Below are 24,540 nucleotides of genomic sequence, written 5' to 3' on the forward strand. Positions count from 1 at the left end.
TTATACGAAATGAATAAATCACACTTGCTAATGTCATTATCAATCTTATCTGAGAAGTCTTGAAGTACTGGGAAACAGTCAAGCTCACTTTGGCAGACAAAAGTGTTCCAAAATTCGAATTTCTGTTTGAAAGTTCAAATTTTTACCACCAGCAACAAGTACCATCAGTTGTTTTCCTCCTACCGGTAGTCACTGGCTCACTTTCTTCATTTTCAGGAAAATGACTGTCAGATACCTAATTCCAAATAAGCAAAATGTGCCCTTTAGTCCTTCAAGTAAAAATGGTGTCCATGAGAAAAGCAGCTAATTCAGCTCACAACTCAATACATGCACAAGTACTTTTCTTTCAGGCAACTATCATGTTTTGTTAATGTAGTAGAAGTGTTCATTTATGCTTCTCATTTTATGACATGGAACATTAAAAAGGCAGGAATTCAAGGGTCGAGATTTTACCAAATTAATATTTTGTACTCCGTCATCAAAAATATTCTTAAATGAAAGTTGCAACTTTTAAACTATGGGCATTTGGGGACGAATAAAACAATGACAGCTGGGACAGTTTGGTGCCACTGCCTTTATACCTATGAAGGCACTAGCAGCCATAAAAATATCTTAAAATGTGAAGTTCTTTGAGGTCTGAAGATTTAAAGGTACTATCATTATAAATAAACGTATTTCTTTCTTAAATTATAGATTTGTATGATATTTGTCCTCCCTACTCTAGGATATTCTATTTCCAGTATAGAAAAAGACCACTATTTAAAAAACACTTATGATTGTGCCCAAACCAAAGAGCTAAGAGAGGCAATAAGTCACTACAGAGAGTCAGGCATCCCAATGTGAGCTACAAGGAGGCCTATGACCCAGATGTTTTTTCCAAGCTCTAATCATTGGTGGTTTTCTTAATCACTTCAATTTACATATACACCTTTCTAAACCTATGAGAATCAACTTGCAAAGAGAAAAATTCTCTTATTCCTTGGCATCCTTTCACGGGCACTGAGCTGTTGCTGTCACACAAGACACCTGTGAAGTTGTTCCATGAGATCTCCTATTACTGAACAGGAAACCAAGATGATTACGAATCTGTGAAAACTTAGAAAGAACTGATAACAACAGTAAAACAGCCTAATGAATTAAACTGGCCAAGAAAGTTGATCAAAAAGGCATTTACACCCAACAGGGAAAAATGTTGTAACTAACCAGTTAAGTACATTTCATATGTGGGGAAAAAAATTCAAAAAATCATATTTTAATAGTTTCAATTACAATTATTCACAGACACTTTCAATATATATTATTTCATTTATTAATGTGGTATCAAAATAGTAGCTAAAAAATAAATTAATTACATGTGGGGTATAATTATACATTCTGTGAAATGCATTAACTTTAAAGAGAACGGCTATAGTTTCATTTGCTAACTTGTTATTACTTCTATCAGCTCACTAAGCTTCCGATTCAAACTGTGAACTTATAAGAGCAAAGAACTTATAATTTACATTAGCAACCACTGGCTCTAGCATACTTCTGGGCTTAGACTAGATACTCAAGCAATCTAACCTAATATAAGCCCACTCCCAAACCAACCCATCTATACTGAATTTTTTAATCCCCAAATTCTCCAAGCTCATTACTTACCTCTGGTATACAAGCTCCTGTGAAACCAAACAAGCCATTGGCGTTGTCACTTTTTTGTATTATTAATCTTGCTGTGGTATTCTCTTCAGAAATACGAGCTCCTCCATATACAGAAACTAGTTTAAGGATGAATAACTCTTCTCCTTCCTCTTCATGGTCATCTCTTGCAGAAATAATGAATGATTTGTTAGTTTCTCCCTGTCTAAACTCCAGATACCCAGAAATAGGGTGTAAATCACTTTTTGCTGGCATGGCATGAAGTTCATAAATTTCTTCAAGGGTCAGTTTCCTCTCATAGAACCTCACATCCTGCATCAGTCCTGTAAATCTGTCACTGCCATTCATTCCTGCCCCAATTCTCAGTGTTCCAGGACCTGAAATTAGAGATGGGTTTAAATGCTACAATATCCACAACTATCCTATCCTAAATTATCAGTGTGATTCAGAAAGTAAAGCAATTTTATTGAAAGATTTTATTAGACAAGTAAAGCTTTTTCATAACTGGAATATAATCAAATAAAGGCTCTTTCTGTTATGATGAGAAATGAATCAGTAATCACTGAGACTTAAGATGTTTTGTACTAAAGTATATTATGTAAATGTGTATGCATGCGTATATATAAATATATGTATGCACGTGTGTATATTTGGATAGAAGTTTATTCCAGAGAATTTTAAAATTTCAGTGCACATCCAAGAATGGAATGATTCAATGCAGTCACAATTTTGAAACTTCAAATTTTGAAAATTTCTTTAAAAATTTCAAGGCTTGATCGGTTAAAAATTTGTCTTGAGTTAAAGTTGTGACAATTCAGGAAAAGAAGTTTTGTGGACCAAATATAACTCTTTATCCAAAAAACTAATGCAATGGAGTCTAATGAAGTATTCTTTTTCTTCCCAGGAACATTATATGCAAAATCTTAGGGATGTTTTCATGGTAATAATAACATGCAGCCCAACTGCATTACTATACATTAGTAATCCCTTTTCAGGAATTCACCAATTCTTATTCATTATTCCCCCTCTGATAACTCAACTAAAATACTTTTGTAAGATGAGAGCTTGGCAGTGGTTTGGGGAAAATGTACAAGTAATATTTCTTATCAATATCATCAATCAAGGCAGTTTTACAAGTCACTACCCAGATAGCTCTTTTAGAGTAGTCACAAGTGTCCTGCACATTATTATCACAGTTGTCCAATGCCTTCTCCAGTGGTTCTGGGCTGACTATATGGTAATGAGAGTAAAATATCTACAACAGGCAAAAATGTAAATGAACCTCATAAACAATAGTGAGCAAAAGAAGCCAGACACTTAAGTGTACACACTGCTCAATTTTATTTACATAAATTAAAAAAACAGGAAAAGCTACTCTTGTGCTCTTAGAAATGGCAATAGTAGGTGGGCAAGACAGTGAATTAGTGGCTGGAAAATAGCCAAAAAGGGCTTCTGGAATGCGTTTCTTGATCTGGGGACTAACTACATGGGTGCAAAAACTGATGAATTTAAAGTATTTAAAAATTCATCTATTACCTGTACCCTTATGATATGTACATTTTTACATGTTTTATAATATGTAACATACACTGTATTTCATTAATAACTTTAAAATATATATATATACTTTTTCAATTTTCTTTCCAAGTTATGAATTAAAAAAACAATATAAGTTAGTTGCAGTAAGCTAAACAGAGAAAAGAAACCCCAGCTCTTACTTCCCCCAATTTTTCCCATTCTCAATTCTACCACCATGCTATCGCCAGAGGAATCAATGTTAACAGATATACGTATATATTCACACAATTAAAAGGTGAATAATTTATGCCATAGAGGTCTGTACACCCAAGCATTGGGGTTGAAATCTCTAGTGTGTGCATGTTTTTTCTTTTGTCTATCTTTATGCCCAGTAGGAAAAAAAATATATAACCAGATATCTAATGCAGGAGGTTCAGAAGGAAAATATTCTGTTAAGCTATAACCAGATAAGCTCTGCTCTACTTTCTTACTCAATAAAAAACAGAATCAAATCACAGGAGGGAAGGGCTGGAAGGGTATTGGTGATTATAATGGCAATAACCAGTATTTGTGTGTAAACATGCAAATGTGTTTCTCAGAGTATCCATCTCAAAGATGACAAAAATGATCTCTTCAAAGTAGTCCATGGATTTCACCAACTTACCTCCTGATACTTTAACCCTTGTAATTGCTGCTTTTTTTAAATGTAATATTTCTCTTCTGATTCCTCTTTAACCTTATCCCCACCACCCTTCACCTCCAGCAATACTGAGCCAGTAGCAGTTCTCCGAACACAATACCCTGTTTCACAGTTCTACACCTTTGCTCTTTTCTCTATCTGAAATAACACGCCCCAACCCTCCTACTACATCACGAGGAATAAATGTTGCTCCTTCATAAATATTTTATTTCTTACTGAAATGTATTGAAGTAATTTGTTTGCATATCTTTCTCTCAGAGCCTATGTCAGGTACCTCAAGGGCTAAGATTTTACCTGATTCACTTCTGTAACACTCATAACAGAACTTATGGTCTTGGTGGGCACATAGTTTTAATTTAAAAAATTAAACCAATACACAGCAGATTTGTTAATGCTTGTTAGCCTTTTAAGAAGTCAATTTTTTTTTAATTCTAAATTCAGTGTCTCAGGTATAAAGATAACACTCACCATCAGTAATGGCTTCTCCTTTCAGACTCCTGATTCCTCTGGGCATCGCATACCCATCAAGGTAGAATTCAATTATACCATCATCCAGGATAATTAGAAGATGAAGCCAAACGTTTTCTTCTAAATATTTTGTGATTGTTGTCTTGGCAATATACGTAGCATTGGAACTCAAAGTTTTGTAATGAAGGGAAAGTGTCACATGGGATTCATTTGTTTGAATTTGTACCCCATAGTAGATGCTTCCATTACCATCATCTTTTGCTATAACAAATCCATTTGTATTGGCATTGGGTATTACCCAAGCTGAAAATGTAAAGTTGGCAATTGAGTTGTTCTTGGAGGGATGGTATTTTGGATTAACAGTTCCAAATGCACCCTCTAGTCCACTGAAGTACAGAGCATCTGTTCCACTATGGTGACGCCGCATGTGCGGTTGTAAACGCACAGTGCTAGGGAAAACCCCAACCAATAAAAAATCTATCATTGGAGGCAAACCAGCAGTGAAGTCACTGGACAGTATTTCCCAGCCTACACGTACATCGCCAAAGACACCCTGCTGCCTCACAATGGTGAAGTTGGTGATGTAAGACATATCATCTTCTGAGAGAACATCTTCTGCCACTTCTCTCTCTAAGCACTCTGGATGCAAGACGAAAACTCCAAAGGGATCATCATTGAATGGAATCATTACTGTCACCTGGAGGTTGGTTCCTGCTAGCTGGCCCCCAGGACCTGGAGACCCACCTATAAGAAAACTTACAATGAATAAGAAACCACAATTTGAAAGACTTTCCAGTTTAAAGTGAAGACAAAAGGAATGTGTTTAGCAAACTTCTGCTTAAATAATTTACTCCTTAATCAATGAACAACAGGGTCACCATATAGTTTTTACCACATTTTCAAGGGTATTCTGGTTCAGCATAATTTCATTAATAACCAGTCAAGCCTGAAAAGAGGATATTAACTGGAGAGGTTTAATTGTTGTGCTTAAAACTAAAAGTGATGGGAAACTTGATTGTTTAAATTATGGCACAAAGACCAAGCCTTAAGCTACCATGAATCCTTACTTCCTAACTTCCATTTATGTTTTGTTGGAGATACTGTGTTTCCCCAAAAATAAGACCTAGCCATACAATCAGCTCTAATGTGTCTTTTGGAGCAAAACTAATATGACCAGGTATGATATGATATGATATGAGATCTGGTCTTATAGTAAAATAAGACCGGGTCTTATATTAATTTTGCTCCAAAAGACTCATTAGAGCTGACTGTCCGGCTAGGTCTTATTTTCAGGGAAACACGGTATATTTGGATGGGGGGAAAAAATTATTTATGAGTTTGAGGATGGATATGTCTCCATCCATAAAATTTAACCAAGCTAAGACCACAAAATGAACGTTAAAAATAACACTTCTATTAAAAAGGGTATTTTGACATTTAAAGCCAGACAATCAAGATACACTTACTTCTTCATCAATTGTATTATCTTTAAGGTTCTAATTATTTAAATATAAAATATTAAATTCTAGTGGTAAGATAAAATAGATGGGAAAACACAGCACCTGAAATATTTACAAGCCTTAAAATATAAAACTCATTGAATTCAGGAATTTTATCTGGAAAAGCATGGAGAATTATTGGTTTGGCTCCTTCTCCATCCACAAAGTTTACAGTCCCTGAAGTGCCATAGAACTCTTGTCCACGTTGCAAAGCAGAATCATTCTGAAACAGCTGCCAAGCCACAGAAACATTGCCAAAGTGTCCTCGGTGCCTCAAAATCCTACACAACAAATTAAAGGAAATTAATTTTTATGAAAAATTTATATGCAGTGAATCTAAATCTAATAAGAGCTTTCTGTCGTATCTCAGAAACATACTTTTACTATTTTTCATCTTTAATATAAACCAGCCAGCCAGTCCCTACTGAAAAACCATAAAGAATCTCTTGGAAAGGGAAAAAGGAAGTAAAACTGTAAATAATAGAGAAGTGGCATTAAAAGTCAGTCTTCAAAGTCCCAACTGAAAGATATAGTCTAAGGCCAATCAAAAAACATTTAGATGAGAACTGGCCAATGTTCTTCAAAAGCAAAGTACAGGGTAAGGATAATCACATATCATTTGAGAGAAGAGTTCCAGAAGACCTTGGATAGTCAAGACTCTCAGTCCTGACAAAGGATGGAAGTTGGGGTGAGGAGGGTGAGGAGAATAATTTCTGCTTACCAGCTAAAATGTCATTTTTTATTTTAGTTTTTAGTAAGTGGTAATCATATTTAAAAAAGGTTACAATTCATTCAGACTGCCAACATGGAAATTATTCAATTCTTAACCAATTTTTTTCATTTTGAAAGATCACTATGTCCAATTTTTACATTAAGATTTTATTTTATTTTATGCAATTTGGATTTGCCTTATCCAAATATGCTTACCAAAATGCATTAGTCTTTCCTTCTTCTACAGCTTTGTCTATGGGCTCCAAAGTAAAAATACCATTTGGGTCATCATTGGCTTCAATGATCACTGTAGCTATTCCATGCTGATACACTACTGTATCACCTAAATTAAAAATGGAAAAGTCAAAGTAACAAAAAGTTGTTAACCTCCTGTTACATTTGTATTTTTAATTAAGAAATCATTTATGATAAAGTGCAAAGTTCACCAAGAATTGCCTCAGTGAAGGTCACAAATATGAGAGAGAGAGAGAGAGAGAGAGAGAGACCTAAATAAGATTAATGTGACTTGTCTTTGAGGAAATGTTTAACTACAGAACTATTTTACTGAAAAACATACAAGATACATTTCTTCACAACAGGAATAATCGCTTCAGTAGTTACAGATAACACAGCTTTATGTAATTTCAACTTTTTGAAGTAGATTCTTTTATTTCATAAAAAATAAGGAAAAGATTATCCCCATGACAATACTCCTGTCCATGTTTATTGGAATCACAGGCTTGAACATTTCCCTGTATAGCTCTTCCTCCAGGCAACAGAGTTTAATCTGGTCATACCTAGAACAAAGTAATCTTTATGGTGTTGAACTTGACTGACCTCTACTCCAATTCTTTCCACAGCATGTTTGCACCATTACAGCAAATACATTAGGTCTGTTCTCATCACTTCCCTGAGGTTCACAGCTCTTCCTCGTTGCTCCAGCTGTTCCCTATGTGAGCAAAAGTCCTCCCCATCTATATTCACCTAACTCTTATCAAGTATACGGACCCAGCTCAAGCAACAAGTCTTTCAGGAATTTTTCCTTGAATTCTCAAGTTAAGCTAAGTGTGTCTCCACTGCGTTGCTACAGCACTTCACACGATGTCAATATATCATAACAATTATTGCATCATATTAGCATACACACATATGTGTGCAGACACACACACACACGCACACACACAGAGTTTCACTATAAGTTCGCTGGACAAATGCTTTTCAATCAATTCCATGCCCTAGCAGAGTAGATGATCAATAATTGGTACACAGAAGTCATTTATGAATGTTAGCTGAACTGATACAAATAAAATTTTCAAAATTAGATGAGGACAACACCTAAAACTAAAATGTAGAAACTATATGTAGAGCAAAGCAGCACATTCAAAATAATTTATATAAACATACAATTGTACTCCACTTCGTTATGCAACACGGCACGGGCTGTGCTAAAAAGTCATTCTGTTTCTCCACAGGAAGAACTGAAAATATTTAACAAGGGCTATAAGGATGGCCAAATCCTTTGGTCCAACAATTCAATCTCAGGGCATATACTGTGAACAATAACTATCAGACAAAAACACCCACTGCCAGCACTTAGGTCACATTAGAGATGCTGCCGCTCCAGCTCTCCCATCATCAATCCTCTCAGAGTCTCAATGTTTTCACATTATAGAAGAGACAAAAGAACAAGAGAAAGAACTAAGAAAGGATGTAAAAACCACAAATTCTAGAGCTTTTTGTCATCCAAGTCTTCAGAGCTCAAGTCATTAGATCCTCAGATGTCTCCATTTCTGGAAAAATATTGAAGACAAATGCAATGCCAGTATATATGCACCCATACCTCAGGCCAGGTGTCCACTCACAGCTGGCACATGCTCACTCACTCACTCGCTCTCTCATTCTCTCTTAAAATAAAAAATATATTTCCCCAATGATACCTCTTACAAAATAAACTCACCCTCTCCTTGCAGAGTTATTTTCCATTCTCTTTACAAGTGTTTCAGCAGGTTTTGATCCACTGTTTTAATCACAGTGACATTTTGTTCCTGACAACAGTTTAACCCCACTGACATTTTGACCTCAGATGTCTTAGACATAATGATTTTCACCAGAATTACACCAAATTAATAAATGACATCAAGAACTTTTTCCTAGAGTCAACTCTATTAAAATGTCATTTCTTCATCAACTTGCCTCACAGCAAAACTTTGTTTTCCACTTTTACTTCACCCAAATTACTTTTTATCGGTAGCAATTTCTTTCATTTAAATTTTAGATAATGATTGGAATCACCAAAATGTTTTTGGCTATAAAAGATCTGACTAATTACGTATTTTGCAACTGTGAAATTTCTTTTCTGGCCATTATTCTATAAACTCAAAATTTTTCTCACCAGATAATAGTTTCTACTTTTACTTTTTCTGATTTTCTTTAGTAAGTAATGTGAAAAATGAGACAGAGAGGAAGAAGACTAGGAGGAGAGACACAAATGGAGAGAAAGACAAAGAGATAGGGAGAAAGATAGAGAAACACAGCACAAACAAAAAATAAGTGATCTCTTTGTTTTCCTCTTCCTCTCTGAATATTTCAGTCCAAAAGACACAGGTAGAATACAAGGTAGTCATTCACACTGGGGTGGGCTGGGGGCAGGGCTCCACAGTGACCAGCACAAGGTGTAAGAGCTCATGCAGTGTTAGCCGGGCATCTCCACAGGAGAAAAGCTTGCTGTTGGATGGTGGGGTTTGAGTGGAGTGGGAGGGCATCTGTATGGGGGCAGGGGGTTGGCTTACAGCAGGAAGCTAGAACCCTAGTGGCATAAGAAAGGTAATGTCATCGAGGGAAGAGGGTTTAAAGAAGCAAAGGGAAAGCGGTTATATACAGGGAGAATTGATCAAATACTAAATATAAATAAAGATAACGGAAGCTGTATTTCTTACTGTCAGAGAAGGGACAAATACAGAAAGGAAAAAAAAATACAATGAACCTTGTGATATTGGACAGAAATGGAGCTAATGGCATGAACAAATGGTTTTCAATATAAATAGCTGAATATAGAACTAGAGATGTAGAAGTGTGTGTGTGTGTACACAAAAATGTAATACACACCATGTTTCCCCAAAAATAAGACCTAACCGGAAAATGAGCCCTACCATGATTTTTCAGGATGACAGTTCCTGAACATAAGCCCTAATGCATCTTTTGGAGCAAACCTTAATATAAGAACCGGTCTTATTTTCAGGGAAACACGGCACATACATATATTCCCTGTCTCTGTGCACTAAGAGAACATAGGAGGGGAATAACTACAGTAATAAGCATGCTAATACCCAGATCCTAGTTTCTAAATAACCTAAAAGAAACCAGGGCCCCTTTGGAGAACTGGTTGATTTCAGGGTAATGACAGGAAAAGTATAAGATGAGTTTGAAACAGTTTGCTTTGCCAGAAATAGGAAGACATGTCAAAAAGACAAAGAAGTCATCTCAAACAGGCTACTACTGGCCAAATCTGGGATAATTTTACAGTCAAAACAAATAAGGATAGCAAAATAAAACCCACTGCATTAAACAGAAATTGGGAGTCCATAGTGATACATATATCAATGAAAAAATTGAAAGTTTGATGAATAACAGGATATTTACATAGTTTTAAAGTATCTTCCCCATAAAATATTTACAAATTACAAAGAAAAAAAGTATAGTTAGTATAGAAGGCTGGTCATCACCACCTAAATTGTGGTCAAAGTGAACATCAGAGTAAAGGGATAAAACAAAATCATGTTGACAACTGAAGGGCTATAAGAGCACAGAATCACCTTTTACGAAATTCCTCCCAAGGATGAAAATCCTGAATTTAATAATGAGGAAACATTAAACAAACCCAAAATGAGGGACATTTCTACAAGATAACTAATCTATAATCTTCTACATTATAAAGATCATGAAAAATCAAGGAAAAAACAAGGAAACAGTCCATGTTGAAGAGATTAAAGAGACATGACAATTAAATGCAATGCATCATTTGAGAAAGGATCATTTTGTTAGAATGGACATAATTAAAACAACTGGAGAAATGTGAATAGGGTCTGAGGCAATCACTGTATTAATGTTAACTTCTTGCTTTTAGTGGTAATACTGTGGTTATGTAGGAGAAAGTCCTTATTTGTAGGAAAAACACCCTAATGTCATCAAGGTGAAGGAGAATCATGTCTTCAACTTACTCTCAAAGGTTCAGGAAAAGACATAGCTTTCTGTATGTTTAAAATAAAATAAATATCAAAAGAAGTTATAGCCCCTCCAATTTACTAAAGGCAGGGTCAAATATTGGGGTCAAAACATCCCTGTTTTATAGTAAGGAGAAGAAGGAAGAGCCTATCTTTTCCCCTTTGCAAATTGTCATTCATTGTGGCTAATGGCTGTAGAGAATTATCAAACAGTTGCCATCTACAGAATGCAACTTCCCAACCAGTATGCCCAGCACTCTGTTAGGAGGGCAATGAGTTACAGAATTCTTGATGCCCTAAGCCCTTGGGTGACTAGACAAGGCTTAGCATAGCTTTAGCTAGAAGATTTTTATTCCTTATATAGAGGTCCATTCCCTCTATTACTGAGCTCTTCCTCTTCCTTATATAGTATCATAATTTTTCTATGTATGCTATATTGTGAAAAAGATTAAAAACAATGTCATAGAGTACACCAGGTTCATGAAGCTTCAACAAATATATTCTTTACCCCATTCCTTAAGAAAGCAAAGAAACAATTTTGCAATTGAACAGTCACAGATGATGGTTAAGTATTACTTGGCACCTCTACTAGAGAGTAGCATTTTATGTCACCTTAATAAAAGCACTGAAACAACAGCTATGCCATAAAAATAGAAGTGATTTACCTGTTGAATTAAAGAGGATTATATAAAAGTGTTCATCTGTTTCTGGGATATCATCTTCATAAATGAATACAGATATTCTCTGTTCTCTACTTCCGACCGCAAAACCAAGTGTTTCTCCTTTTCCAACAGGAAGGAAGTCTCCCTCTCTTGCGGCAGCCTTCCCATCCATGGTGGCATATTGCACAGTGCAGGCAACATCAACAGATCCATTTCTGAGAACTGTAAAGTCAGCAGTCTCACCTTCCTGAACCCTCACTACATGAGGCTCTGAAATATTCATAAAGGAGGAACATCTAAGTTTTTCTGATTCAAATTACATATTTTCAGATCACGTTATGCTTCTCCCTGCCCCCAGAAGAAATGCCCTCTGCTGTGTCTTTGCTTAAAGATTCAGTTCTGGTCCCAACTCCTACATTAGGCCTCCTCTGATTACTTCTAGTCAATGGCCTTCCTCTTGTCCTAATTTCTACAGAATCCATTGTCTTCAGCACCCAATTTGTCAGTAAATAACATACATGGAAAAATGTTTTTTTACACAAAGGAAAGAAAATACCTTGGGATTTGAAGGTGGGGGAAGAACAAAACTAATAAAACATACTTTGTTTTTTCCTTCAGATCTTTAAAAATATTTGCTAAAAACGTCAAAAAGATCAAATAATGGTCATCCAAACAAATCATGAAATCCTATATAAACAAGCATCAATTGTGCTTTCTCAAAAGTGATTAGTAGAACAAATGCATATATTCTGTTTAAGAAAGATGTAAATTCACTCAAATAAAACTGCAATATCACCTGCAAAATAAATGGGGTCATCATTTCTTCTAATCCTCAGAGTTGCAGTAGTCTTATTTCCTATTTTAGTTCCTCCAGTGGCGTTAAGTAGGGTAATGGTAAATTCCTCCATTTCCTCTGGAATCTTTTGGAAAATGTTATACATGTTTTAAGTCAGATGATTTATACAAATAATTCCATTATATACTCCTAAATTATTTTTATCTTTTTTTAAAAAAAATTGTTCTATTAATAATAGTACTAAAGTTCATTTCCATTTCTGAGGCAGAACCACCCTAAATTAAGTAGGACTTAGATCCCCCCAAATTTTAATGTCATTCATCCAACAGCCACTTTATTTTGACTCACTATAAAATGAAATGTACATAGATCTTTTGCCTTATATAAGCTAAAAATAGAAATGCTAGTCATATTTCTTTATGAAAATAGGATACATGCTGTTTACAAGAAAAAAATGAAAAGAAAAACAACTTTTTGACATATTTAGAACTGAGTTCATAATAGTAGCAAAAGCTCTGCTGGCTCTCAAAATGCCACTTACAAACATTACTGAAGTTTCACCCCCGTGTCCTAACAAGATGAGATTCCCCACATCTCTGAGCCTATAGAGATCCCTAGGTGGGCACTGTTTCTCTTTCACTTCATCTATATGAGCTGGTCTTCTCTGCATCCTAAAATGGAAGAGTGTTGGAATTTTGTCTCTTGAGTGACAAGTTTGCAGGAAAGGAGACAGGCTTCCGTAGCTATTTGAAGCACAGCTCCCCTCAGAAAAGGTCCACTCCCTCTATTACTGAGCTCTTCCTCTTCATTATCAGTAAGATGAACAGCACATTGAATCCATGATCCATCTGGTCCAAGATCCTGATTCTGAGAGCGTATCATACGTGTAGGATACTTAGTAGAGGGCACCCTTGTTTTCAAAGGGCCGAAGCACAAGGCAAGCACTCCACCTCTCTCTCAACTGGATCCCTGACATTTGACACCTATGCAGTGTCACTGGTCACTCTCAGTTCTAAGAGCTGAAAATGCCTTCAGAAAAAACAAAAATAATATTTCTCTTCTGTCTTATAGTCAGACATTATCATACCTGAGTTCTTTATCAATATATTCACAACAAAATATATTACCAGATGTTTAATTATTTAATAAAAAATAATAATAAGCAATGACAACAAGTAAAGAGAGTTATATATGCAACATTTACCTCATCTTGAAGGGAGTAAATGGTGATATTTTTGGAAAATTCCTGATCTCCAAAGAAAATAGTTCCTTGGACGGGAAATACATCTTGTGTAAAGTCTGGACTAACCACCCATGATACACTAACATCACCAAAGTTGCCTCCATTTCTCATTACACCATAAACAGCTGTGAAATACAAATGGTATAATATAAATATGAATATATATTAAACAAATTTAAAATGAGTAAAGAAATCGCTCAAACATGCAAAGGTAAAAAAATAAGACATCTTCTTAATAAAAAGCAAGTATTTGCTTAGCACAGCCTCCAGGGTACATACAAAAATGCATTAGCCTAGTCCTCCTTCTGTCGACATCCAATTGATCAAATAAATGGACTTGATCTTTGTTATCACAGTTTGGGATTTTAAGTCACTCAGCACAGGACACAGAATGGTGACTAATTAGATACACCTATCACAAAGTCCTATAAAGATATTTTCTAAAGGCAGCTAGAGGAAGCTGCACACTCAAAAGTGATTTTCTTACTCAGAAAGATATTGCTCTAAAAATAAACTACTCATTTCAGGCCACTGCAATAGTTCTCTAGCAGTTACTCTTTGTTTTAAAGTTTTTCCTATTTGACTCAACTCATTCTTGAGTGTTTGAATCTCACAGCATATGGTTAATTGAAATCAAAATAGAAATGATGTCACCAGAATCATCACTATACTATGGGAGAAATAAAAACAGCAAATGAAATAAGATTCTTTAAAAAAACACCAATTTCTACACTACATGTAATTTCTAAAACAGGTGGACAACTAAAAATAACTATTTGCTAAATAATTTTAAAATGATTAAGTTCTTCTTTAGTAAACAGTAATAGAATATAAGAAGCAAAATAAATTACCACTTTCAGTACTGTCTCCTTTACTTTCACTTATCGTAACAACTAGACCATCAGAAACAAATTCTATAATCCCATGAGGATCATCATTTTTTAGAATCGTTATATTGACAATGGTAGCACTTCCCAACTTGCTTTCCCGTTCACCATGGCTGCTGAGGACCACCCAATAGTGTTCATCCAACTAAAATGAACATGTCAAATTAGGAAAAATACAAAGTTGGAATTACAAAGTTTTCAGAGCAAATAAAAAATATATATTCAAGAATCTTAATACAGTCAATTTTTTCAGAAATGCATAACTCAAAGGATGAAACAGTTGAATTATTCCTTAAATTTTTTTAAACATTTTCCTATCAATTAAGAAAGACACCAGATATAAATATACATTATGCAAAAAGGGAAAAGATAAACCATGACACTACTCTAAATAATAAGACTGAACCTTACCACTGATGATATAGTCATTTCAACTAATGTGGGTAAATAAAATAAAATTTAAAAGACACATATACACTAGTATGTAAATATAATGGAATTATGCCTTGTTCCATTAATATAAAACTTAAATTCATTGTCTTTACAAAAGTAATTTTAAGAAAAACGTCTTCAGTTCTAAACCATATTATTAAAAGTTCAGTCAATGCAGATTACATAGAATAAGACTTAACATAGAGCTAAAAGGAGATGAAAACTGATCACACACTAAAAATTTCACATTGTTTGGTATTTCTTTATGTAGGGAAAACATACATAATTCGAATTTGTATACCTTACTTTGTTTTTTAAGCTTGTTTTTTTTGTTTTCCAACCACAAGTACTATTCAATCCATTCTTGCCCACTACCTTTCGATGTGTCTCCTTGTCAATATTCAACATATTTACAATATACTAGATACTATTAACTTTACAAAAGCACAAGGAAAAAATAAAATCCCATACCTCTGGTATCCCATCCGATCTTGTTAGCAAGGTGATTATGATCTCTCTTTCCCCAGGTTTAAATTCTAATATGCCTGTGTTTCCATAGAATTCATTGCTGTCTCTTGGCTCTACCCAGTAGTGTAGAAACTGTTTAACTAGAGCTCCCCTGGATCGAATGATGTGGAGCTCTACAGAGTCTCCTTCCTTAAAAAAGAAAAGAAAACCACACACACGCGCAAGTTCAAATCCTATGAGTCTGCTAAAGCTGTGAGTACAGAATAAATTGAAGTTTCTTTCAACTTACATTTATAATATACGGTCCTCTGGAAACAGGAGAAAATTCAAAAATTCCCCCAGGATCATCATTTTCCAAAATAATTAGATCACGGCTGGTATACCCAGATTTCAGCACTTGATTTTCCACACTGACCCTGGAGAAGTCAGAGGGGGAAAAGGCACCCGCTACCTATAGCTTACTTCTGAATTTTGCAGGCTTCTCGGCAATATTTACAACACTTTCAGATAATGACTATGAAGGTTATTAGAAGTTAAACCTTAAATTGAATTTAAGTGTATTAAAATCACTAAAGATCAAAACAGTTTTACTCAAAACGTTTATGTAAGAACTTCTATTTCTGAATGCATTCTATTCTTTATATTTGACTACTGAAACCAAACACTGCATATGTATAGAATACAAGAATACAGTAACCAAAGGTTGTAAATACACTTTATTTTTATAAAGTACCAAATTTAGATGTCCAGTTTTAGAAAAATCTGATTTATAACATGTACTTAGAAAATGTTTTTAACTAAAATTGTTTTAACTTTACGTAAACTTGAATTAAAAAAACACACAACTCATTACAGAAGATTATACTAACTGAATAAAAGTTGGATAACTATGTGGACTAAAGCCACACTAATAAAAAATAAAACTGTTTAGATTTTAGAAATATTTTGTGACCTTTCATATGTTTCTATTCACCTCAATTTTATCGTCTTGCTTTTTTTTTTAATAAAAGAAAATGTGGGATATATAAAAATGGAAGCGAATGGATCGCATATGCATGACATGTTATAACAATTCCTATACATATCTTAAAAGACAATATTAACACAAAATTTGTTTGCTTGCTCCTGGTTTTTGTGTTCAGTGTATAATTAGAATGATCAAAGGGAATGGGACTACAGGCTCTGAGGGTTTAAAAGCCTGCATGTTCCTTGAGAATTCTTAATCCTGCAAGCTGCGCTAAACCTTTTCAAACATCACTTTCTATTGAACCGAAAAGTACTCATGATCAGAGCTCAAAATCACAATGAAGCCACAATTAATATGTAGAAAGGACAGCTCACTTCTTATGTAATAAAGAATCAGAATTAACATCCACCCCTAGCTTTTGGAAACCTGGCAACCAATATCTATGTAGCATACTAGTGGCCACAGAAGGATTAGTCCAAATAACAGGACAGTTATTTGTTATATTATTAATGCACTCATGATTTTCATAGTAAATTTGCCTGTATTTCATTTACATCAGTATTTTTATTAATTAAAAATGCTTATGTCGGGGGCCGGCCCTGTGGCTCAAGTGGTTAGAGCTCCATGCTCCTAACTCCGAAGGCTGCTGGTTAGATTCCCACATGGGCAAGTGGGCTCTCAACAACAAGGTTGCCAGTTCAATTCCTCAACTCCCACAAGGGATGTTGCCACCTGCAACTAGCAAAGGCAACTGGACCTGGAGCTGAGCTGCACCCTCCACAACTAAGACTAAAAGGACAATAACTTGAAGCTGAACGGCACCCTCCACAACTAAAATTGAAAGGACAACAACTTGACTTGGAAAAAAGTCCTGGAAGTACACACTGTTCCCCAATGAAGTTCTGTTCCCCTTCCCCAATAAAAATTTTTTTAAAAAATGCGTATGTCTACATAAGCTAGGAGACCTAAAAAAAAAAAAAAAAAAAAAAAAAAAAACTGGATCAGAATATAAAATATAAAAATCCATTCTGAGCATTAAACAGATAAATTTAATCTTATACTTTCTTGAAATATGCTACCCTTATGTAAAAATGGGAAAAAAAATTAAGTTCTTTATATAACTGAGAAAATGTAGGCAGAAATTACTTGGATGCAAACAATGGAAGAGATAAGAGTTTTGATTATGAATTCTCTGTTAAACTACAAGATTTACAGAGATGTTAGCTATGAATTTTACAAGCAAAGCACAGTAATTGTTCCCTACGTTATGTGTAAACTATAAGGAAAGTTAAAATTTTAAATTCCTCCAAACTCATAAATACATTAATTGGCCAACTTTTTTATCAGATATCGTAAATGCATTCATAATTTAAAACTCCTAGAAAAAAAAATCCATATACACTCCCCTTATCATTAAAAAGTAAAACTACACACAAATCATGCACAGGCAAGTTGACAAGCAAAATTTCTCAAGATCTATGGTCATGCAGATGGCAGCCTTATCCAAAATAATGGCTTGCAAAACAAAACGCTGAATCACCAAAAAACAAGGCACTTGTCTTGTACACTTACCCAAAATACACGACAAACCTTTCTGTTTCTACTCTGTCAACACACAAAGAAGCATGAGGGGGGAAAAAGGAGACAGAGACACAATTTGCCAAAATCTCACTAATGCTGCTAGAAACTTAGAAGGGAAGGGTAAAAATAAAGCTAAAGAAGGTCTTTTTCCACCTCCCCCTCCATCTCTGCCAGGCCACAAGCTAGTAATGTTCATCTTCTTGGAACTCTGCACACGGGGTTCATTGCTATTGACAAATGCTAGCAAGAAGTCCGGCAGTTCCCATTTAGGGGAGATGACCTCATGGCCAGCCAACACGCAAGACCCATTGAAGACATTCCGTTCCAGGCCTGCTCCAAGTCACTGGGGCCTGCCAATCACTGTGCATGCTCACTCTCACTAAACCACAACAGCTAAGCAAATTTCATTCAGCCTGACTTATAGTTACTTAGTAGCTTTAGGATTAAAACAATAAAAATAAAAACATCCATCCTGAGAGCTAAGGCCAGTTCTGCTTCAAAAAAATAAAAACTCTATAAACAGAGAAAAATATACCTTTCATCATGTGCACAGGAATATACTCAAGAAGCCATATCATTATATCTATTTTAATTATGACAAATATTACTTAAATATATGTGTAACTTTATATCAGGAAATCTAAATACTTTTCCAAATCCCCAATGCAGTGCATTTTCAAACAGCAATGATAAACACATGTCAAAATATACAGACCTATTGCTTCATTCTTAAAGTCAAATGATACTATCTATAAATAAGGGGTTATATACCACGTATATCAATTGTTTTCTCAAATAAACATGCATAATGAAATTATTGTTGGGGAAATTATATTTGGGGAAATCTAAACTATAAATATTTTTAACTAGTATGATATTAAAAGCATTATAAATTGTTCAATAGCAGGGCAATTTTATCTATATTTAGTTAAAATATAGGGAATTTGCATTTCAATTTGACAGTAAGATAAAACAGTAAACTTTATCACCATAAAGCGTTAATTATTTTTGTTGCAATATTATATTGTAATCACACTAGCATTCATTCATTCCTTCTTTCATTTTAGTTTTGTTGAAAATTTGCAAGCTTGAGACGTAGGTTTTGATAAAATACATTATTTCAAACCATAGATTTTATTCTCACATTTCTTTAACTAAATATAAGTTATAAGTATATCTTAGAACATTCAAATGTAATTTCCTCATTCTTGTTCATGCATAACAGATAATGCAAGTATGTACTAGTTACTAATTGAATTAAAACATTTTAGTATAAATTTGAACTAATAGCCTCTATTTGAGAAAAGAGGAACCATTAATTTCTGAAATTCTCCTCCCCACTATTTGCACGTCCTTGTGCACTGTTTTTACCCACAGGAGCGAGGAAGAAAGAAAAAAAAGAAAAAAAAAAAAAAAACACTTAAAATTATTTAATTAATTTGAAAGATTTACGTGATAAGGTAAATGACTATTTTAAAAGAATATGAAGAGTAGTCACTATGACCTTGCAGAGGTATACTTTAAATCATTCTTCAAACATTTGGTTCAAAGCAGAAACTCTCAGGTGAGCTAACCAAGTTTCTGTGGATTGCTACACCTTTAGTTTATATTTGCTGTTTCCTTTTTTTTTTTTTTTTTTAAGATTACACAATGAGCTAATAAGTCCTCAAACTCATAAGTGAAAAAAATAATATTCGGTTTATATTTCATTACATTTCACTGATTTTTTTCATCATTTGAAATACTTTTCCTTAAGAATTAATATATATATTATTAAAATCATATTATAATATATATATTAAAACCATAAGTCATTTAGATAATAATGTGTTGCATTTGGCTTTTGCTTGCTTGCCTTGTGGTTGTTGTTTTACTTTTTATATAAGAAAGGAAGTAAGTATAATGTGGTTCTGAAAGCAAAGAAAATGAACAGCGGACATTCAATAGATTTGTCCCTACATTCTGTATTTTCTTTTCACATAAAAACAAAAAACAATTACTCATCAGGTTTACAAAATATGTTTACATAAAACACCTACAAAGAGAATCCTAGAAGAGGCTGATAGTAAAATAAAGAGAAGGTCAGAGGTTATAAAAATAATTACTACTATAGTCTTGATTAATATAGTACAAAATAATGCCTATTAAATTTATCTATGAATTTACTGTCTCTAAAATATGAATTTTTTAAAGCCCTCAAGTCATACTAACTTTAATGTTATCAACTTCAATATAAAGAGACCTATAATAAATAATCTTTATTATGATTAAAAATAAAAATACTTAACATCAAAAAAATAATAATAATTAATATCAATTGATCAGTATTTGTTTCATTTTTAAAAAGGATTTTATGCATTACTGAAAAAAATCTCTCAATAAATTGTGATATCTTCTTAATATAAATTACCCATTGAGAAGTGTTAAGGAAATCCTTATTATTACTAAAAAAAATAACACTTGCATTGTATTATTTTTGATTCTTTGGAAAATAGTTATTACTTAAGGTTTAAACTCCATGAGAAAAAGAGGATTTCATTATATGAAGATTTACACTTTCTTTTCACTCACTCAAAAAAGACATAATCCTCTTCCCTGTTGAAAATGAAGCCAGCAGAGCAGTTTGCTTAACCTAACATTTTAGATTTGTTGCTGCCTACTTTTTTAATATAGCAACATATCAGCTATACCTAAGATATATCTGAAAGCTTCCATAAATTCCTTATGAAATCTTTCCACACAATGAACAGCAGGGTAAAAGTTCATGATATCATATTACTCATAGTCTAACCAGAAGCCATCAACAAACAACAGAAAAGTCAGAAGGCCACCATAATATTATCTACTTAGTTTTTTTTTTTTTTTTTACATGATAAGGAGAAAAGAACTAAAACAAAAAAACAAAACTATTTCAGATTACTCAAACACATAAACGTTACTAAACATTACCTAAATGGGTTATTACCTGTCTAGAGAAAGTGTTACCATCTCATCCATTTCCGGTATGTCATCAGCATTGATAGTAATGTTGATTGTTGTGTCACTTTGCCCAGATAAAAATACAACAGAGCCATTAAAGGGACCTATATCGTCCAGGGTCACTGCTTTTGAATTAAAGCCAGAGGGCTTCAAACTCCAGTAGACAGTAGCCTGGCCATCAGTTCCATCCCGATGTATGGGAATGTATACCTTATAAAAAGAAAAAAACAAAAACAAAAAAAAGAACAATTTCTTCTGAAATATGTACTCACAATTATATAAGCTTTTCAGTGATTGAGCTCACATGTTATGATATGAATATGTGTACTCTGCATAGAAAAGTGAACTATTAAATGACATTGAAATCACATTTCAACATGCCTTCTCTTTAAGCTTGAGTATAATTTTAAATAGAACTATTTTTATTAGTGTTTGCTAACAACAATAATAACAAGTAACAGTAAAACATGTTTCTAACCAATACAATAAATACAGTACAAACAAAATCAGATGCTCACTTCTTAGCTCTGGGTTATCTTGGGCAAGTTACTTAACCTTTCTGACCTCAATTTCCACGTGTGAAATGAAGCTAGTGGTTCCCTGTTTTGCAAGTTGGTGGTGAGGATTAGAGTACCTTTCCTTGGGATGAGCTAAGCAAATGGAGTCTACTGTAATAATTCTGAAACTAATTGTATTTGATAGTTTTATTTAAGTGCACTATTATACATACATACATACATACATACATACATATATATACATATATATATATATATAAAAAATAAAAGGAGACTATTAATCATGATGAAGTGTTTTCAAAGAATATAAATGAATACTTAATGGTAGATATGCTATTCTTTTTAAGCTCCTAAAAAAAGGTACCCTCTTTGTTCTGTGCCCTTTAACACAGCCCATTTTGAAAAAAAAAAAAAAAAAAGAGGAAGATATTTCCCTCATTAATCATTCTGCTAATTCAGCTAGCAAAGGTCAGGGCTGGAGACTAGAGAACAAAGCAAGATTCTTAGGGAAGACAGAAAAATTAACCAATATTGGACCTTTAAATCACAAAAGGGAGTGGGTATGGACCAGGCTGTAGATGGAACAAAGAGAACAAAGGGAACTTCCATTCTTTCTTCTGTTTCCCAGGAAGAGAAGAATAAAGAAAGGTTCATGGAGCCCAAAACTTCCCCCCAAAGCTAATTTCCTTTAAGAGAAAAATATGAAATGGTAAATTTCCAGCTTTATATGACAAAAAAAAAAATCTACTCTTTAAGAACAAGCTAAATGCTTTAGGTTTTTTTGTTTGTTTGGTTTTGCTTTGTTTTTTTTGTTTTTTGTTTTTTTACTTTTTAGAAGGAAACTGTATTAAGAAAAATATAAAAAGTCAAAACCATATTGAAAACTGGAGCTTCTCATATAGAATCAAGTATACAAACAAAGTAAGTTGTGGTCACCATATTTTGACATGAGGCTTTGATACCAAAACAGCTCTCCTCATTCCTGATCTGAACCCCAAACCAATTTAAATAAAATCTAAGTGTGAGAGACTTGGGGAAGATCTTAGGGACAGACTGTGGCTCAAGGAATGGGAAGGCTGAAGGTCAGAGATAAGGGCAAGAAAATCCAACCAGGGTGGGGTACAGGAAGGGTGCTATATGTGAGCATGCTTTTATATGTGTATGTACGTGTGTATGTGTATATATGCAATAATTTACCCAGATATATAAAAATCCTACAATTAGGCATTCCACAACTCTACCACCATCATCTCCCCAAACGAGCACAGGATGCAAAGCAGCCACCGCAGTCCTGCCCAAGGCAAGCTTGAGGAGTGCTCAGAAATGGAATGGGTCCTGTGGTGCATATGACTGGGCCAATAAAAGAAAAATTTTGTTTGGCTCACTCTATCAAATGTCATAGCATTACCCAAAAGCAGCCACAATAAAATATACTGCTTCTGCTGTGAGCAACTAAAATTCTAATTTTATTTTATAGGATACGGCAAAAGATGATGGAAAATCATACACTCATCAGTTACTAATGTCAAATTACACACTGAAGGTTTGCTATAAACGGTGAAGCTTTTCATGAAGCTTTTCTGTTTACTCAATATGCTAACCCTATAAAAAAAAGTGTCTGTACATTATCTCACACTCATTAGGCCCCATCAATAAGAAAAAGCCTTCTTACCACTTCAGCAGAGAAATCTTCTTGTTCATGCAAAATGATTGGAAGACTGCTAATAAAGCCAATTTCTCCATTTGCAATATCTGGAGTAACCACCAAAGAAATATTTCGGATTTCCCCAAATCTAGGACTTATAGGTGTGATTGGCGGGATGATGTTCACCAACTCCAAAGTTTCCAACTATAATAAACAAATAAAAAAATAAAACATGAAAGAACAGAAATTTGAGAAAAAAATTTTTTAAGTCTTAACTGCATGGGGCAACCGATTAAACATGGATAAAGGGCCACCAATAACTTAGCAACTTCATTCTCCTCCTTCTTCATTCTCCATCCTGTTTCAACCTCCTGCACTGGCTTGTTGAGCTCCTTCTGCTCCCCAATTATTATTACCCCACAGGTTTCTTTCTAAGCCCTTTATCTTATAACTTTATACCCTCTCCCTTATAATCTCTGATCTTTCCTTCAAATTCCAAAACTTTATAACCAACTGCCATTAAATATGACATGTCACACAGACACCTTACTGATAAAATGTCCAAAACAGTAATGACTATCTCTGTTCCATATCCCCTTCCCAATACCATCACCAGCACCATCATGGGCTTTTCCTTCTTGTTGCCTGTATTCAACTACCTTGACCTTAAAGGTTGGTCCAAGTCTTCTTCCACTCTTCCACTGGCCTACACCTCCAATCACCCACTCCCCTTCTCTGTCAGAGCAAGTTCACTATCAGAAGACCATTTAAACTCCAAATGTGACTTAACATGTCTTTATGTTTAAAGAAATGCAACACATGTATAAAATTCAATGTCCCTCTAATTAATAAGCATGACCACCAGAGTAATTTTCATGGTGTTCTCATCTATAATGGCTTCCCTTCATCATCCAACAAGTGCAAAATATACCCACTCTCAAAGACCAGTTAAATTTCCCTCTCTACCATGAGGATTTCCTTGGATTCACCAACCCTCTTTATTCTTTCTGAATTTCTATTGTTACTTTCACTAAACTTAGACTTAATTATAAATTTCACACATTGCTTGCTTATCATCATTTTGCGTGTTCCAGAACTTTCACTTCCCAACAAGACTATAGAACTCTTGTGGGTCTGTGTCCTTCTCAGCATTTTCCCCAATACATGGCATAGATCTGAAACAGCAGCAGCTACATCATAAATATTTGTTGATTCACTCCTGTAATACAAACTGAGCTCTGTAGGAATTCTGATATATCACAAATCTTCAGCATCTTAATATTCTAATTTTTCAAAATCCAACTTATCGAGCCTCACAGTGCTCACTTGAGTGTAGGAATAGATTATCATTATAGGACTGCAAAAAAGCATAGAGATTTCAAGTTTAAAAACCAATTTTGAACTTAATGAGACATTATGGATCTTCTACTCTTTAAAGCACTGTTAGGCTTTGTAATGTGGAAATGATGCCACTAGGTAACCACCAGTAGAGACTTATGATTTAAGCTGGTTTTCCACAAGTGGACAGAACCAGTACTGATCCTGCCCATAGTCTCACATTTTTTGATCAACAATACACATTCCAAAGGGCAAAAATAAAAGCCTTCT

At 34.3% G+C, this 24,540-nt stretch overlaps 1 protein-coding gene across 1 annotated transcript in view; it reads right to left on the reverse strand.

Annotated features, from left to right (window-relative positions):
• ADGRV1 (adhesion G protein-coupled receptor V1) overlaps nucleotides 1–24,540 on the reverse strand; it is a 503,501-nt gene that overhangs the window by 424,618 nt on the left and 54,343 nt on the right. Inside the window, exons 10-21 of the mRNA XM_019734240.2 lie at nucleotides 22,960–23,136; nucleotides 20,756–20,979; nucleotides 15,532–15,658; nucleotides 15,246–15,431; nucleotides 14,307–14,487; nucleotides 13,417–13,580; nucleotides 12,213–12,336; nucleotides 11,420–11,686; nucleotides 6,751–6,877; nucleotides 5,887–6,104; nucleotides 4,325–5,068; nucleotides 1,642–2,015 (exon numbers count right to left, since the gene is read on the reverse strand). Coding sequence (XP_019589799.2) covers nucleotides 1,642–2,015; nucleotides 4,325–5,068; nucleotides 5,887–6,104; nucleotides 6,751–6,877; nucleotides 11,420–11,686; nucleotides 12,213–12,336; nucleotides 13,417–13,580; nucleotides 14,307–14,487; nucleotides 15,246–15,431; nucleotides 15,532–15,658; nucleotides 20,756–20,979; nucleotides 22,960–23,136 — 2,913 coding nt within the window. The remainder of the gene's footprint in view (nucleotides 1–1,641; nucleotides 2,016–4,324; nucleotides 5,069–5,886; nucleotides 6,105–6,750; nucleotides 6,878–11,419; nucleotides 11,687–12,212; nucleotides 12,337–13,416; nucleotides 13,581–14,306; nucleotides 14,488–15,245; nucleotides 15,432–15,531; nucleotides 15,659–20,755; nucleotides 20,980–22,959; nucleotides 23,137–24,540) is intronic.

This window comes from Rhinolophus sinicus, linkage group LG03 (assembly GCF_036562045.2).
Source record: "Rhinolophus sinicus isolate RSC01 linkage group LG03, ASM3656204v1, whole genome shotgun sequence".
In the NCBI taxonomy this organism is placed as follows: Eukaryota; Metazoa; Chordata; class Mammalia; order Chiroptera; family Rhinolophidae; genus Rhinolophus; species Rhinolophus sinicus.